Below are 19,181 nucleotides of genomic sequence, written 5' to 3'. Positions count from 1 at the left end.
TCAGCTGTCTTTTGTGTTTGTCTCTGGCCTCTCTGGCTTCTTTTAAGTCTTTGATTTCTTTTTGGCAGATCTTTGAAAACCTCCTCTGTGTTTACAGTAAAGTGTCAGGTGATTGGACAGCAGTCATTACATTTGGATTTGTGTATTTTTCTGTGTCTCAGATGGAGATGTCAGCAGCTGCAGGTGGCCTGGGGATGTCAGGTCACCATCAGGGCTCAAACACGGTGAAGAGGAGGAGGTGGGGAGGTTTGAGGCAGCAGTGGAAGCTTCTGGGCTTGTTTGAGATTGATCAGCAGCACGAGTTCTACAGCCTGACCTGCATGATGAAGGAGGGATTGGCGGCAGCTACCCAAAACACCATTGACAATGCACCTACAGTGAGTATGGGTTAGCAGAGGCACCATTTTTATCACTAATGCATGCACATACATACATAATATTTAAAATCTACCCACTTAGTATTCAGATTAAAGTATAGTATTCACGGGTCATAAGATTACAGACAGGGCTTCAGTTTTACTGTAAGAGTGTATAAGTCTGTGCATTTGAAACACAATGCAAGTTTCAAAGAAAATTTAGCCAAATTGAATACATTGAAAACAAAATAGCTGTTAGACTACTCCAGTGAAAAGATAAAAGCAAAGTTAAAGCTGCATGCAGTGATAAACAGGCCCTCACATCTTTGCACATATCAGGGGTACTGGCAGGTTGCCGATTGAAACGGCTGTGCACAGGAGTTAGATGCTGTGTCCTGCTTGTGGCGCCAGAGAATACACACTAATTATACGTCATGCTGCTGTATATCATGTGTAGACCTCACCATGCAAATTGTTTTGTCTTTGTCACCTAAAGCTGACTCCCTGCTGTCAGTAGGTGGCACTATGACTATTAGTCAATATAGGAATATAGATGTCTTCAGACCTGGAGCAATAGAGCCAACACACCACTCGCGAGCCTAATTGCACCACCACATTGAAATAATTATTAATTTGAACATGGGTGCAACATTTCGAGAGCTTTTGTGCATCCAAAAGTCCTTAAAATTTGTTCATGTAATGAAAATTAATGCACAAAATCCAAGATGGCTGACTTCCTCTTGGGCAAAATTTTCTATACTATTGAAGATGAAGAAACTTAATTACAACCCTGGTGTGCGTTTGGGGGCACTGTGAAGCCTGCAGGCCATGCCCAAGCTCTGAGATTACAGAACTTTGGAGTTTTTGCCAGTTCTGATGTGTATGCCAGTTTCCTAAGGCCCTCAAACATGCAATTGCCCAGTAGCACGATCATTTTTACAAAATAAATTCTTCAAGGTTCCTCTCAATTTCAGTGCAAGGGACCATTGGGCCCTGGCACCTTTGTGCTTGGGCCCAAATCACAAACACACTAAAATACACAACAAATTAATGTAATATTGATCTGTTCATCATACCCTTTATAGGAATATACAGTAGATGTCCTTTGAACTTTTGGTTTTCATTGATATAAAAAAAACATTTTCACACAGAGATTGAGATATATGAGCAAAGCTTACTCATCTTCATTTCTTTTCTCTGTTGCATTCCATCTCTCCCACACAGTGCACCCACATTATCACCCTTTGTGTGGTTGTCTTTGTGTCTTTGTTAAGATTATGAAAAAAGATTGGATTATTGTCTTAAGTACTGTGTTACAGTGGTTTGCGTTGACATTTGATCAAATGATTTTGAGAAAACCAACAAGTTGAGGCAGATTGAATGGCAAAGGCAAAGTGCAAAGGCAAAGTGGTACCACATGCATCTTTTTGGGGAAGACATATGGATGCATATTGTTTATTCATCACTGGCCATTTTGAAATGGAGTTAGTAAGCTGAGGTGAATTAAATTCTATTCATAGTGCCTGTTTTCTGTGTTTGCTCCAAATGAGCTGCTCCTATTGACAAATAACGCTGCTGTCCAGCCATTGTTTTTTTGAATACTGCACTGTAACTGGGCTCACCATCAATTTAACTGCCATGCTGAGGCCTGTGGACTTTTGTGAAGTATTTTGGTGATTTATCTGTCAGAGCAGAAGACTTAAAGGGATCTTAAAGGGTAACTTTGGTAATTTCATACCAGGATCCTTTTATCCCAAGATTGTCTGACTGAATAATGGAAACAGTTTTTGAAGTTGGTCCAGTATTGAGTGAGAGTGCTAAACAGTATTGTCTGTTACAACTGTCACAAAAATCTTTCTGCGCGTGCATTTGTTGACAAGCCAATGATACCGGTGAACTTCCTGAAGCTGGCCGTGTAATGCGCGATCATCATGTCTTCAGAACAGGTAAAGTAGCCTTATAGCATTTTGTACATACATGATTAGGCCGATTGCTTTATTTATTTATTCATTTTCGAAATTCAGAAATGAGTTGCTCTCTGCATGTCAGGGCTGACCACCTCCTCACAGCGTGCACGCACACACACACACACACACACACACACACACAAACTCAACAGAGTGAAGTCAGACAACAACAGAGAGGCCGTGGTGCAGACGAAGGGAATATAACTTCAATATCCATCTCAAAAAAAGAAAACGCTCCCTCACACATCCTCTTGAAAACAAATGACGCTGCTTTGCATTTATCACTGGCAGGTTCTTGCTGACCTTTGCTGAAAGGCAGTGCATCTCTTCACTTTTTTTTTGTGTTGCAATTTGATCTTAATGTGTCATGGAAAATTCATGTCACATAAAAAGCTTAACAACTGTCATTTACCATCTGTTTTCATGTAATTATGACACAGTAAATGCATACATAAAAAGAAAATACAAATAACAATGTGTATTGTGTTTCACTTCATTTATTTCATACATTTTACTTTATGTAGGCATTTTAACTTGTCCATACTGCTGCAGTGAACAGTTGGCAGTGATAAATCAGTGCAGTGGCTATTTATATAAATTTCCATTCTCCCTCCCATAGTTTGCACCTCAACAACATGTTGTATGTGTCCAAACACAAAATTTTCACCATTGATGTTCTTTCGCCATTTTACCTGCGTAAAACCTGCAGTCCTTGAGTGAATAAGGATGTCATGATCCTGGTTTTCGTTTATATACAGGATATCTAATGGAATTCGTTTTGGGGTTTTCTGTTTGTGTTCTTCATTGTTTTATGTTATTCAGATTCTCTCCTCATGTGTCATGTCAAGTTTTATTTTCTGTCTTTGTGTGTTTTCCTGCCTTTTTTCTGTCACACTTGTCTTCCACCAGTCTCATTAGTCCTTCCCTGTTACCAGAGGGTTTATACCAATACCTGATATTGCATCCACGTTTCCCTCACTTGCATCTCATAAGACATAGGGGTGAGATGCAGGGTGAGAGAAGAAATGAGGAAATATGTCTTTAGATAAATGAGATGTCTTTTCCATTGAAGCATCATGTGAAGCGACATCTGTTTCTGATGACAGTGGCAGCTGATTACAGCTGGATCAGCTGTCAGGAGGCTTTATTAACAGCTATAGAAACTTTTGATGGAGTTTGTGTCTGCACACACAATGTTATACATATCTAATGATAAAATACAGATATAGCATCAGTAGCAGAGCAGCAATGTTTTCTCTTTGTCTAACAATTGATCATTAATATTCTTGATGGTGAATTTACTATTTAATAACCCAGAATATAGTTATGGTGTCTTTTGAACACTGGAAATGATTTATTAGGCCAAACGTTTCAGGGAAAATTAAAATTCTGTAACTCATCAACCCGACGCTCAGGACTGACCAGCCTCAGTATGACTGAATGAAAATGAGGGTCAGTGATGTAAAAAGTGTTTCTTGCTGACAGACAGACTCTCTGACTTTGATTGTATTCATAATACAAGTTTATGAGGGAAATAACAGAGAAAAAGAGAGAAAAATCCTTCCAATAAATGAAGGTCATTTGTTTCCTTTCGTGTTCAGATTTTTAACTCGCTGGTGACTCAGAAAACAAATTACATATCAAATCGAGGAGTGATACACTTGGGTTTAGTCTCATATGAATGCAGATGAAAGCTACATGCTGGCAAACCTAAAGGTAGGAGACGTATATTCTCACTGATTAAACTGAGACGTGGCTGAGCTTTTAGGCTCTCTCAAAACAAAGAGCCTGTGTATGACGGGGATCGGTTGCAGCCAACAACTCGTGCACATGTGTGGCTGCTGGCATTGCAGAGTGTTGCATTGCGAAAATTCATATTGAAACATATGCCTTAAGTGTGAGCGACAGTCTAATTAGAGATTGGACTGTAATCTGTGTTAAGGGCAGCTGAACAGTTGACCAAGTATGGACCCAGAGGCTGACAGTAGAGAAGTGTATAAGGCTAGCAGGGTCATTTCCCCCGGGGAGGCCTGGAGGCTGGCAGCAGAGAAGTGTTTAAGGCCAGCCGTGTGCCGGCATATATTGTTGTTGTTGTTGTTGTTGTGCCTGCATTGCTTGGCTCTTAGCTGTGTGTGGACTCGCCAGTAAAGCTGGAGTCAAGGCTGAAATTGGGGATGCGTGCTCACTTTGGAGCAGAGTGGAGATCTGAAAGGTCAGAGAACCCGGTAAGAGTCCCCTCAGTCTGTTATCCTAGGCACTCCTTTTAAGAGCTCTGAAGAGTGATTACTCGACAGATTTCAGGATAATCTATTATTTTTATGAAAATCACTAGAGAGGAGAAGCAGTTGGATGGCAGGTGACCAGACTGTAAGAAAACACGAAGGTTACAATTGCACTGACTGTGTGACTCTGAATAGTTATTTCAGTCTCTAGAAGGGCATAAATAATCTATGCATTAGAATAGATTCATAACTACATAATCCTCAAAGAGACGTGGGGAACCTGACAGGATAAACAAACTGTGTTTTTAAATAGTCAATTAGGCACATGAATGAAATTGGCATTGGAGATATTGAAAGAGATTTATGTGGCAAGATTGAGGGTACCCCAACCTTTTCAGGGTTCCCCCGTATGAGCCACGACTGGCAAAGGGAGTAGTGGAAGCCAGCATGGACGGGTATATACACATAAGCACAGCCCGAGTCAACATCTCCAAGAGTGAAATAAATAAATTTCACATCTGATAATCTACCAATACACAAGACAATATCCAGTGGACTGACTTTGACCTCTGACGGACTGACAGTGTTTTATAAAGGTGTTTGGGTCGTCCACGTGTGGAACTGTTGTGTGTGCGTGAGTGTGTGCAGCTGACGGATGCATGAAACTGCACGCTTGCCAAGCTTGATGCAGCTTCCAGCGCTGCCTTAACCCTTTCCTACCAAGTCCAGCTCTGATAGTTCAATTGCTGTGTTTGAGCTGTTCAACTGTATTTGAATGCATGTTTAAAAACGTGTAAAGTCAAAACGTATAAAGTTGTGCTACACATAGATGCCTGTGCCTTAAATATTTGCTATCCAGTTCAAGTGAAAAAGGGATAAATTGTAGTATTGATGTTCTGGACGTGAGAAAGAGATAAAGTGTCAGTGTGACGAAAGTGTGGTTTAAGTCTCACTCAGTTTCATTTCGGTTCAATTTGATAGTGGTTGTGGTGAGCATATAAATACAAACTGTTCAAGTGTGCTTTGTTAAGCTGAATGTCAGTGCAGACTGAGTTTGTTGCAGATAAAGAAATGTCCCCCTTACTGACTAGTATACAAATTAAGATATAAGAGGAAAGAAGACCCCTGCTCCGTTTCCTGCCTGGTGTCTTTAATTCATTGTGTTATCCCGCTTTTGGTCATTCCTGAACTGATTTCTGACAATTTGGCTGCTTAGTGCCTGAAATATTGCCAAAAATTTGGAGTAAATATCTCCCTTAGTCTTTATGTTCCTGTTAGCAGTGAGTGTGGCTGAGACAGTTAAACCCACTAATAAGAAGCAGTGTCCACATACTCTTGGAAGAGTTGCTCTATCCAGTCTTTTGAACTAGATGTGTACTCCAGCGTCCAGATCAGTTCGGTTAAGGTTCATTTGGTTTCATATGTGAGTTATGTATTCCTGTATTAATATTTCAAAAATAAGAATGGATTGTATGTGGATTGAAGGCTAATACATTGAAGAAATACTGGTGTTTTAATCCATAATGCAAAACCCAAAATGCAAAACAATGTGCTTGTGTGCTCATCAATACTATATTATATATTATACAGTGTATAATAGATAGATAGATAGATAGATGTTCTTATTCTTAATCACATCTTTTCTCTTCCTCCCCCTCTAGAATGAACTGTCAGATACTGACTTCAAATTAGAGGTCACTCAGATACATAAGGTAGGTGGATATACTGTAAAACTTCAAGTGGTAGCCTGGGCTATTATTTGCTTAAATCACTGAACTCAACAGGCTTATATTTGGGACAGCAGTCTACTTGGGACAGGCCTTTGATTCATTTCAGACAAAATTGTTGCTTAGCAAAGATGGGAAATACAATCCAATTGTTTATTTAAACCAGTATGTATATTATTTGTATAAAATGTAGGCTTCAAATGACATATTAATTTTAAGTCACTCATTTGGGTTATGGCACCTTGCATACCAACACAACACCACTGTATCCCATTAAAACAATATTCACCTGGATTAATTTTCATAAAAACACTTTTGATTCTTTTGATTGCTGGACCCTTACAGACTAAAGGAAAATAAATAACTTACTGGGTAACTGAGGAATAGACACATATTCTTATTTTCTGACCACTTAAGGGGAAGGGAGTCACCTCTAGTTTGGTCTCTCTTGTTTACCATACTTGTAGTGAATTACAGTGTTCTTTGGTGGTCATGGTTATATTTGTATGCCTGATCAAAGCAGCTAACTAACATTAGCCTAAGTGGGTAGCCAACAACCTGGTTTTATACATCCAAGAACTTCTGTAAAAATGAACTGCTTGGCAACCAGACCAGGCGTCCAACTGAGACAGGCGTTTATTTGTTAAAATGTGTCACAACACCAGGATAGTAAAAGGGACTGGGCGTTTGATTGGGACTAGGCATTTAATTGAAGTATTACAGTATCTCATTAACTAACAGGACTCAAATTAATTACTGTTTTGAATGCTTTCACCTAAATTTGAAGTTGCATGTCTATGTGTGTGTGTGTGTGTGTGTGTGTGTGTGTGTGTGTGTGCGCGCGAGTGTGTGTAGGATTTTACAATGGAGACGTTTGCTGGCCCAGTGTTTGCCAGCCTGCGTGGCTCTTTAGGAATGACTGAGCAAGAGTATCAGCAGTCGCTCTGCTCTGAAAACTGCTACCTCCAATTCATCAGTAACTCCAAGAGCAAGGCCGACTTCTTCTTGACGTGAGTCATCACACACCAGCTGTTAACTCATACACAAACATGATTGTGTCTCTGTTTTCATCTGCCTTTAAATGAACATTTATTGGGACTGAGATCCTATTTACAAACTGCAAGCCCTTGATGTATCTTTAACCTTAACTGTAGACCCAGCCTCATTGAAACCTTAGCTGTAAACCTAACACCTTGCACAGGAATTACTCAGTTCACACAAACTTAATGACAGATGCGTACTTAGGTGGGCAAAACCTGTCTCTATTATCTCACAGTTTAAGAAAGCAAGTTGTTGCAGCTAACAATGATGTCAAGCACTTTGTTTAAGGAACCAGTAAAGTTTTGACAAAGTAAAGGATCAGAATAATAACTTTTCATTATAAATGGTCAGAGTGTGGCATGTTGTAATATTGATAGGATAGAAATCTACTTAATCTGTACTTTTGAACTTCTAGAAATGATAAACGCTTCTTTTTGAAGACCCAAAACAAAAGGGAAATCAAATTCCTTCTGGCCAACCTGAAGATCTACATGGAACATCTGAAGAAATACCCCCATTCACTGCTGGTCAAGTTCTTAGGTACACACACACACACACACACACGCAATTACAAACAGTAACAAATTGTATTTGGCCCAGATATCTAAACAAAGTACAGTACTAACTAACTAACTAACTAACTGAAATATAGATGTTTTAGTTTTTCCTGTTACAAACATTGTATTAATTAATTGTCAACTAATTTGATAATTGGATAATTATTTGATTAATTAAAAAAAGTTAAATTCTCTGATGCCAGCTTTTTATATGTAAATATTTTCTGTTTTCTTCACTACTCTATGGCAGCAAACTGACTTTCTATGGGTTGTGGCCAAAACAAGACATTTGAGGATGTTTTGGGAAACACTGATCAACATTTTTCACCATTTTCTGACATTTCATAGACCAAAAAACTAATCAATTAACCAAAAAATAAAAAATAAATTGACAAATCTATAGTGAAAAAACAAAAACTTCTTAGTTGCAGCCCTAGTATTAATATTGGTTTATATATGTAATATTATATCATAGATACATTTATTTTGAGACAGGGTGTTTGATAGTGTCATGTTTTCACATGTGATGTGGAGAATGAGGTCAGAAAAGAGGCCATAGAGAGCTGAACTGCTCTCTATGGACTGAAAACCTTAATGTTGCATGTTGCACTTCTGACCGCACACCACATCAATCCTCAAACAGCAGCTAATGGAAAACACCTGCTGTGCAGTGCAGCCGCAGTTTTCTGTGTTCAAAAGACCACACCGCTGGTTTACCATAGTTTACGCTGTTAACTATAAAAAACATGTTATCAGCACACCATAGATATTTAGATATTTATATTTAATGGCCCAACATCCATTCATCCATTTATCTATCTATATCCTTCCACTTATGCCGGGCCGAGTCGTGGGGGCAGCAGACCAAAGCACCCCAGACGTCCCTCTGCCCAGCAACGCTTTCCAGCTCCTCCTGGGGGATCCCAAGGTGTGCCCAGGCCAGATGAGATATGTAACCCCTCCAGCATGTTCTGGTTTGGCCCCTGGGCCTCCTACCAGTGGGACGTACCCAAAACACCTCCAACGGGAGGTGTCCAGGAGGCATCCTGATCAGATGCCTGAACCACCTTAACTGACCCCTTTCAACGCAAAGGAGCAGTGGCTCTACTCCAAGCTCCCTCCAGATGTCCGAGCTCCTTGCCCTGTCTCTAAGGCTGAGCCCAGCCACCTCACGGAGGAAACTCATTTCAGCCGCTTGTATTCAAGATCTCATTCTTTTGGTCACTACCCAGAGCTAATGACGGCAGTTAAGGGTTGGGATGTAGATGGACCAGTAAATCGAAAGCCTCGCCTTCTGGCTCAGCTCCCTCTTCACCATGACGTTCCGGCACAGCGCCTGCATCACTGCAGAAGCCGCACCAAACCACTGATCCATCTCACGTTCCAGTCTACCCTCCACCAGTTTCTGGCAGAGAACCATGGCCTCAGATTTGGAGGTGCTGACTCTGCTGACCGCTTCACACTTGGCTGCAAACCGCCTCAGTGCATGCTGGAGATCAAGGTGTGATGAAACCAAGACAACCACATCATCTGCAAAAAGAAGAAATGCAATTCTTAGGTCCCCAAACTGAAACCCCTTCCTCCGGCTTCGCCTTGAGATCCTGTCCATGAATATCACAAACAGGCAGAGGCCAACACCCACTGAGAATGTGTCTGACATCACCCCAAGTATATGACACAGTTCTCACTTTGGTCATATGGGGACCGGACGGCTCGTAGCAGCGAGCCAGGTACTCCATAGTCCTGCAGTACCCCCCACAAGACCCCCCGACATAGGTGGCGGGAGGGCTGTGCTCTCAGGACTTGAGCCTTGGATCTTTCATCAAAAGCCACGGATCTTTTTTAAGCTTTACCTTTTTCTTTATTTTTTTTTTTTAAACAACATTACTCTCTAACAGATTAATGTCTCAGGAACATATAGCCTATTACAGGGAAAATATTGTACTCGTTTGCTGGTTCTTTATTTCTTAACCTTACACAGGTTACTGTGGGCCGTAACCGACGGCAAAATAACAAACCTGTCTGCTTATAACAGTGTCTTCCCTCATTAGCGGCTAACTAACAACTCCCCCTCCTAGCTTACACACACACACACACACACACACACACACACACACACAAAACAGGCATAACAGTGATCCTCTTCTCAAGCCTCTGCCAATCACAGGTTGGTATCTCACACAGGTCACTAGCATAGGTGCCAGTATTGACTGACAGGCTTCACAGCGTCTAAAACACATGAGTCTGCTGGGAGTGAGACGTTCACTGAGATTATGGAAAACCACTACCTACCGTAACAGACTTTTTGCTGTAGCTGAACACATTCTTAACAGTAACAGCATCCATTTCCATAAAATCACATCACCCTGTCCGTTACACTATCCATCAATCTCCATAGCCTCTGCGAAGTCCTCCCACACCCGGGTTTTTACTTCAGTGACTGCCACAGCTGCAGCCCTTCTGGCCATCCTTCTGTCTGCTGCTTCAGGAGACCCCTTTCTTCAGTCTGACGACCTCCCTCACAGCTGGTGTCCACCAGCAGGTCAATTTGTGTGCAAAACGGAAATATTGTAAAGAGTAAATGGTTTCAACTTTCAGTTTATACCCAATTTAGGTAATTCCAATACTGTTCAGGGACCCCAGTATGGAGGACTATTTAAATACGCCATTTTGAAAAATGACAATGTTCCTTTTGGTTGGTTTGTACCAATGGATGCCTTAGGTCCTCATGTTTAATATGATATTAGTGTCTTCACTGTAGCTTTAAAACTGACCCCCACTTTCCACATACTCTGTCTGCGCCGCGCAGCTCATAGCAGATATGCGCCCATTCTAGTGAGTAGCTTCATTTCCACAGCGTGCGCCGCGCAGCATCTCTGGAGCGTCCCACAAGCGCCATGGCGCTCTGCTTCGTTAAAGATACGCGCAAGGTCTATTTTTCAGCGTCCATAGCACATCAAGCCACATAGCTCAGATCGCACCAAACTGGAAACGAAACACACACAGCATTGGGTAAATTTCAAAATACAACACAATGCATGGACTACAGATTGAAAACTCTCAATTTTTTTTAAAAATCACGTCACATCCTGTCGCACAAGTTGTCAGCCAGTGCGAGGGTCCAAGGAAAGATGGACGAGGAGAAACTCATAGTTTAAGTGGAAAACCATAGTATTTTGTATGACACCACACATCCTTTCTACAAGGATAAAAACAGAAAAGAGAAGACGTGGTGTGAAATTGCAGGAGTTTTGGGAGTGAATGGTGCTTTTTATCGCGTGATTTTGCAGTTCCCATGTGTGAGCATGCGGCTCTGCTACATGGCACGGCGCTCCAGAAACGCATCCAGTAGACAAGGGTACGCTCCATTGGTTGCTCCAGATGCTGCTTTCAGACATTTGTCCACAGCCTTTCTGCTGCTTTCATTGTCTTGTTTTCTCTGTACCCTGACTTTTCCTTTAGTGGTCCCTTATTTTTGGTGAGGCATTCTGACCTGTCTAGTTAGTCTGCTGTCTGCCTCATGTGTTTACATTAACAGCACTTGGGATTTCTGCACATCGCACACCTGACTCCATCTGTCAGATGGACTGAACCATTTCACAATACCTGCAGGGGATGGCAAGTTGAAAAGTGTTTAAATGATAAAAATACATTTATTTATCATGTAAAAACATAGAACTTGTTGAACTTGAAATTGTTGTACTTGACCCACTTTAAAGGTCTACCACAACCTTGTCATGACCCTTGCCCTCGGGCCAGAGCCACCATCTGTATCCTTAGCAGCAAATCTGGCGTATCTGCCTACCACAGGCGTGCAATGTTGCAGACCCATTCAGACACATATGTTGGTCTCTAAGTGCTAGGTTAGAGAAAATCGAAACCTCCTCCTCCATAGGAGTCGGTTAGAGTAGATGTAGTCTCGCCACCAGACAATCAGAGATCTCCGCCTTCTGATAGTCTGGGGACACTCCTTTCTAAAGTGTTTGCATTTTTGAAAAGGACACGCCCTCCTGGAAATGCGTGCTCCCCTTTTTCTCATCCGCAAGGAAACAAACACACAGAGAGCTTGAAAATGGATGCCAAGAGATTTAACTCCGTTTTATCAAACGTGTGCTCAGTCCACAAGACTGTAAAAATGAAGGACTTACAGCGACTTTGTTTAAAACTTTAAACGCAGTCAGACTATGTTTACGAGCACAAGAGTTCAGCGAGCAACCAAAGGACTGCCCTGCGGATTTACTATTGGTTCTGCAACGTAGGGAGTTTTTTTAAACTCTGAAATTGTATCCGCCCATCTAAACACAAAATCAGGGAGAAAGACATCAGTCTTTAGTTAAGCAAAGCGTCTAAAGACTGACTTGTGAGTCTAGAGTGGATGCAGTGTCAAGTTGACAGTTACATCTAATATCAGGCAAAAGCTCATCTGTGCTCTCCTCAAAGCCAGACTCGATGACTAATTGATACATAAATGGTCATATTGTGGGTTATATATTCCTTTAATGCAAGAAATGACAAATTGGTATTATTTATATTCAGTGGTAAAAAAAGTATTCAGGGCGGCACGGTGTTGTGGTGGTTAGCACTGTCGCCTCACAGCAAGAGGGTTGCCAGTTCGATCCCGGGCGTGGGAGCCCTTCTGTGCGGAGTTTGCATGTTCTCCCCGTGTCAGCGTGGGTTCTCTCCGGGCACTCCAGCTTCCTCCCACAGTCCAAAAACATGCAGATTGAGGACTAGGTTAATTGATAACTCTAAATTGTCTGTAGGTGTGAATGTGAGCGTGAATGGTTGTCTGTCTCTGTGTGTCAGCCCTGTGATAGTCTGGCGACCTGTCCAGGGTGTACCCTGCCTCTCGTCCAATGTCAGCTGGGATAGGCTTCAGCCCCCGTGTATCCAGTGCTATGTCATCAGCTGTGATTTTATTTACAAAGCTGCGCTCCTATGTGCATGTGTAAGAGCTAGGGCTGAGCTCTGCCAGAGGTGAAACACCAGGCGCCATAAACCACAGAAAAATCGGTATGAGACTGTTAATTTGTCTTTTACCAAAATAATGAGCATTTATGGTGCGTGGTGTTTGACCGCTGGTGGAGGACAGATAGACAGCGGTGAAGAACCAATGATGGCACTCACCACACCACTGCAAAATGCAACAAGAGCTCCTAGAGTGAAAAGCCAATAAGAGTAATACATTGATGTAAGCTGATTTATGCAAAAGATGTACAGACAATGAAACTTAACAGTTAGGGGAACACAGTTGATTCAACTCATGCAAAGGCTGCAACCAGGCAACACTAGAGCACAGTCACAGGTACAGAGAAATTCCCTTGAGACAGCGACAAGGCCAAAATAAAGAGAGGGTTTGCTATTTTATACCTATTTACTTATTTTGTGAAATGAATAGATAAATAAACACTTAGGAACAGCTTCGATGCATAGATTTTTATGCCTCTGTGCCGACGATAGCTGTGGCCTGAGGCATAATTAGGAGGCAATATCTCAAGAACGCCTCACAGGAATTTCTTCAAATTTGCCATAAATGTCAACTTGGACTCAGCGATGAATTGACTGTTTTTAGTGGTGATAGGTTAAGGTCACTGTGACCTTGTCTGTCTCATTCTCGTGAATGCGATATCTCAAGAATGCCTTGAGGGAATTTTTTCAAATTTAGCACAAAGGTTGACTTGGACACAGTGATGAACTGATTAGATTTTGGTGGTTCAAGGTCACTGTGGCCTTGCATCCATCTCAATCTTGTGAACGTGATATCTTAAAGCCGCTACAGGGAACTTTTAACTGGATATGCAAAAGTCTCTTGTTTCTGCTGATGTCTGTGCGTGACCTACAACAGCAAATGAGACCATCAGTGTGAAGATAAGCTATTTCTATATAGTGTATATCCATACCTTTAGGAAACTGTGTCCGGGTCCGCTCCAGTTCACTTCCAGGATTAAGCGATTTACGGCACTCAGACGGCACACTTCATCTTACCTAGCTGCTTACATTTAGTGACTCTTATAAATAGTTGCTATTCCTCCTCCTCGATCCGACGTCCGCGGGGAGTTAAAATAGCAGCAATCATCGGGTAAAAGTTCTGTGAAAGCACTGGACTCACCAACAGTCAGCCACGTCTCAGTCACACAGAGAAAATCCAATCCTCGGGAAGTCAGGAAATCCTTTAGGATAAACGTTTTGTTTGCTAGCGATCTAGCATTTACCAGCCCAATCCTGACAGGAGCCGGCAGGTCCACGGCGTTAGCTGTCCGGGGAGCCACACACAGAGGCCGCAGGTTGCGCAGATTCACCCCGCGCCAGCGGGAACGAGGAGAGCAGGGGCCGCGGGGCTGGAACACCTCATCCGGGCCGACGACAGGTATCAGCCAGGCGTCAACAGGGTCCAGCGAGTGCCGAGAAATAAAGAGGCGAGGCACCGCTCCATACTCAGTCCAAGAAGCCGTGGAATTGCTCGCCAAACAGGCCTTCAGCCTTACCAGCCGACCGCTGCATTTACCCCGGCGGCAGTGGCGCTTACGCAGGAGAGGTGGAGCTGGGGTGCAGCAGAGGTGAGCTGGGATCCCCGATAGGAGCGGGGGCAAAGTTTTCTCATCTTGTTGTTTCATTCATCCCCAAAACAAACACATGCACGAGCCAGGTAAGCGTCTTTATGACAATACGCGCTAGAGTTCATGGGAAATGTAGGCTTCATTCAATTTCTTTAAATTTGACATAGATGTCCATTTGAACTGAAGAATAAACTGATAAGAATTTTGTGGTCAAAGGCCAAGGTCAGTGCTACTTTACAAAATATGTTTTTGGCCATACCTAAAGAATTCATATGCTAATTATGACCAAACTTCATACAAATGTCTAATAGGATAAAATGATAAAGTGATGACATTTTATATCCAAAAGGTCATAGGTCAACTTCACTGTGACATCGTAATGTTCTGCATAAAACACTTTTCTGGCATTAGTTAACATCATTACTCAGGAACAGTAGGGGAGACATTTGGTCAGGTACTTAATTGGTGACACTCATCTTGAGTGTCCACTTTGAAACTGTGCTGATTGTATAGATCTTCTGTGCTGTTGGGGGGGGAGATGAGTGTGAAACATCCATGTTTTCACACACATGGATGTAAACTGAAAGAGAAATTGAATGAGATGATAAAACCTGATAAGAAACTTGGCGCATGGTGGCATACAACCATGGGGCAGTAATTCTAGTTTTCTTAATACATTGCAGAGCTTTTGAGTTGTCAAGCATGTACATTTGATTTCAATAACTTCAGTGTATTTGAAGTGTACACTGTGCAGCTGTTTTATCTCAGAAAATAGAAGTATAGGATTGGAATTTGGTATCGGCAGATTCTATATGTTATTTGACTTTGATTTGATCGGGGTTAAAAAAAAAACTTGATCAGGACATCTCTAGTAAAAAGGGCTAGGGTTAGGGTAGGTTCGGTTAATCTCTGCCGTAAATGAGAACACAAACTTTCAACATGTGACTCCCAGCTAAAGGTGCTTTCCAAGTGAACACTAGGGTGGAGTTGGAGCAGACCTGATCAGTTGGTTCATCATGTATGACCACCAGCTTATGATCCCCCACTGACATATGGGTCTAGAACCAGCCCCTCAGTCTTTCTCACACTTTGGCAGAAAAACTCTCTTTTTCATTGAAATAGCCTGAAGGACTTAAAGGCTGAGGATAGCAGTGTCTTCTGAAATTTTCAAAATGTGGTTCCTAGGGTGGATGTTTGCACACCCGATGGGACACCTGTGCTGATCTGGATTCTGAAAGGTAGTTGTTGTCCCTGAAATACTGCATTTGATTGGTTAAAAAGGAAAAATACCACTTAATTAGAAAAGGACTGACCCTGAGGGCAGGGACAGTGTATGAGTCCATACAGTGTATGAGTGTTTGAGGCACCATGATGGGGTGAGCTCTTCACAGGTCACTAAAGGGAAACTGCCGATTCAACCAGCTCTGTGCCATTGCATTGTGTGCAGATGAACATTGTTTTGAGTCACTCCTGCGCCACCTGACCCTAACCTTATTCGCACTTGCATCAAGCACTGTGCGAAAGACATTAGGTGCTACAGGGGGCAACAAAACAACTAATGATCATTATCACAATCACGATAATGAATTACTTAAATTTAAGATGAAGAACAACTAAAATATGCACCATAAGCTCAATATAGGCATTGCAATATACATAATTACTCATACAAACAGATGACTGCATCTTTTGTAGGTCACCAACCAACAGCCTGAAGCTTGAATCATTTGTTGAAATGGTCTCATTATTACAATCCACAATAAAAGGCTTGTATTTAAATCCAACATAAGAATCATTTAATTCATATTGGTCAAAACTTTCATAGAGTCTCATAGCTTTTTAGAGTTGGTTAGGATAAAACTCTGCTGTATAATCTCTCTGTGTTGCCTCCTTGCATCTCTCAACAGTTCCTTTTGCACTATTTTCAGTTCCATTCCATTTCGAATTAAAAATATATATATATTTAAAAAAAAAAAAACAGAACTAAAAGACAGTAAATATTGGGCTTACATTCATGGAATGGCCAGAAACATGAAATTGCATGTGCATTGCAATTTTACTACTGTACAGCATTGGGCAAGTTACTCTTAAAATACAATGTATTACATATTACTAGTTACCTTCATTTGAAAGTAATATGTTGCTTTACAATATTACTCTCTGTGTAGAGTAATAAGTTACTTATTACACTACTTTTGTGTTCCTTTCACCAAAATGAGCTCAGAAGAACTAAAGTTAATCTTAAATGTATGAGGGTCGTGTTGTTTCACAGCAGGTAATCAAAGCACAGAAGCTCCAGTTTATTACAGGTCATTTCAAATGCAGTGCTGCACAGATCTGACCCATTCATGCATTCACATACAGTAGTTACCACTTTGTATTAAAATCCCATCTTATATTAATAATAGTGTGATTATATAGAACAATTAAATAGCCTGGATCTTTTTAAATAATTGAATAGCCTTAGACACAGGAAGGGTCAGGCAGAGGATCAAAGTCTGATAATTATGAGATATGGATAAATATTTGTTGGTGTATAATACGAAACTCAATAAACAAATGTTAATGTTAGCACAAATGAATACACTGAAGCTGGAAAACCTGCCTGTCAGTTCCCAATTTGCAGCTACAAAAGCACTGGAGAAAGAGTTATACAGAGGGCGGGCACACATTACACCAGTTTTAAAATCGCTGCATTGGCTCCCCGTGTGTTTCAGGATCGATTTTAAGGTTCTTTTATTAGTTTTTAAATGTCTTAACGGTCTTGGGCCATCTTATTTATCTGACCTGCTTTTATCATATCAACCCTCGCGGATCCTGAGGTCCTCCAGCACCAGCCTTTTAACAGTTCCAAAAGTTAGAACAAAAACCCACGGGGAGGCATTCAGCCATTATGGCCCTCACTTACGGAACAGCCTGCCGGAGAGCATCAGGATTGCAGAGACTGTTAATGTTTTTAAGAGGAGGCTCAAGACTCACCTTTTTAGTTTGGCTTTTAACTGATTTCTTTTACTCTTTTAATTCTTATATTATATGTTATTTTAATTTCTAATGCTTTTAAATGATTCATTTTTAAATCTTTATGCATTTTATTATTATTAAGTTTCTAAATCTTCATTTATTTATTTATGTATTTATTCATTATTATTATTTTGTCTCATACTTATTTTATCTTTGTTTCCTCATGGGGGGCCTCCACGCTGAGAGGGGGGGCCTCCACGCTGAGAGGTGTGCCCGGTCTGCCCGCAGGGTCGTCGTCCTGGAGATCCGCCAGGTCCGGAGGACTGGGGGGCTCCCTATGGCCGTAGGCTGTGACACCTCTCAGTGTGGATGGCTCCCCATATGTGGTTCTTTCCTCACCTGGTTCCTCAGTGCCCAGCCATGTTACTGACTATATTGACCGTGTGTGTGCATGTGTGTGTGTGTATGTGGGGGTGGGAGGAACGGGTTTTCAGTATGTATGTCATATTTTTGTTGTAAGTTTTTATTCTGTCAAACACTTTGTGCTGCATTTTTAATGTATGTAAAGTGCTACACAAATAAAGTTTGATTTGATTTAGAATGGGACAGTGCGACAGCATTGCTCTGCAGTTGTAGAGGATACGAATGGAAACATGTCCAACATATAGGCTACTAACATCACCCAGATGTACTGATCACTGGGACGAGGAAAAAACAAGGCCAACTGCTTATCCGCGCTGCTTTCTAGCAGCCTTCGGACACAAAAGCAGAATGAGATTTGTTGTAGATGTTGCAGGTGCCCTTCTATTATGTAGTCTGTAATTGTATATATTTCTTTGGTGGTGCACTGGTGGAAGTGAAGCGGTGTGGATCAGTGTAGATGAATGAAAAATGAAAACAATAAACAGTTTATTTTGGGTGGTAACGTGTTGCGTGTCATTGTAAATGTAATAATATTACCTGAAATCCTGTTGGTAATGCGTTATAATACTTTATCACTGATAAAATGTAATACTGTAATGTTTTACTTTTGTCAATATGTCATCCCCAACACTGCTACTGTGTCTGCTGTAAGTATAAATAGTCAATTATAATATGTTGGATAATATGTTGCATTGGACTGATTTTTTTCTCACTCTTTCCAAGGTGTTCACAGGATCAAAATCCCACACAGGCGGAAGGTACAGATCAAATGTTATTACTGTTCCAGTTGACATTATAATTTATAGATGTTACAAAGCATTGTAAAACACATGTCCTTTTTCATTTGTCCTTTGCAGAAATACTTCATTGTTATGCAAAGTGTGTTTTATCCTGATGATCGCATCAATGCCAGGTATGTTTGATTTGCTTGCCCCTTGAAATACAAAGGATGAGCAGTATGTTGGTATGATTTTAAAATGACAGAAGTAGACAGTGCAGCCTCTCTGTGTTGTTTGATGCGTGTTTTGTGTCGCAGGTACGACATAAAGGGCTGTGAGGTGAGTCGCTGGACAGAGCCTGCACCAGAAGGAAGCCAGATTATTGTGGTTCTCAAAGATCTCAACTTTGAAGGCCAGTACATCACTCTGGGTAAGGAAACAGAATGTGATTTTTATGTGTGCTGTGAGTCATATGAAGCTGTGTACTAGTAAGGGTAGCATAATTGCCCCCCTCAGGCCAATCAGTGTATTGTTTCACACTGAGCCACAATAAATTCTTCTATCTCAACATGTCAAATCTCATTCACATAAAAAACAATGCTGATGTTTTGTGTAAATGCCAGTGGTAACATCTTTAAAGGGCCAGTGTGT

General features: G+C 41.3%; 1 protein-coding gene across 1 annotated transcript in view; it reads left to right on the top strand.

Annotated features, from left to right (window-relative positions):
- Positions 1 to 169: 169 nt before the first annotated feature.
- The window catches only part of pip5kl1 (phosphatidylinositol-4-phosphate 5-kinase-like 1), a 62,635-nt gene continuing 43,623 nt past the window's right edge, over positions 170 to 19,181 (top strand). The window contains exons 1-7 of the mRNA XM_033646512.2: positions 170 to 377; positions 6,207 to 6,257; positions 7,128 to 7,282; positions 7,729 to 7,853; positions 18,535 to 18,569; positions 18,669 to 18,724; positions 18,848 to 18,960. Coding sequence (XP_033502403.2) covers positions 195 to 377; positions 6,207 to 6,257; positions 7,128 to 7,282; positions 7,729 to 7,853; positions 18,535 to 18,569; positions 18,669 to 18,724; positions 18,848 to 18,960 — 718 coding nt within the window. The 5' untranslated portion in view covers positions 170 to 194. The remainder of the gene's footprint in view (positions 378 to 6,206; positions 6,258 to 7,127; positions 7,283 to 7,728; positions 7,854 to 18,534; positions 18,570 to 18,668; positions 18,725 to 18,847; positions 18,961 to 19,181) is intronic.

Source organism: Epinephelus lanceolatus, chromosome 19 (assembly GCF_041903045.1).
Source record: "Epinephelus lanceolatus isolate andai-2023 chromosome 19, ASM4190304v1, whole genome shotgun sequence".
NCBI classification, from domain to species: domain Eukaryota; kingdom Metazoa; phylum Chordata; class Actinopteri; order Perciformes; family Serranidae; genus Epinephelus; species Epinephelus lanceolatus.
Note: the sequence above shows the minus strand (reverse complement) of the source record. Positions and strands in the feature narration are given on the sequence as shown.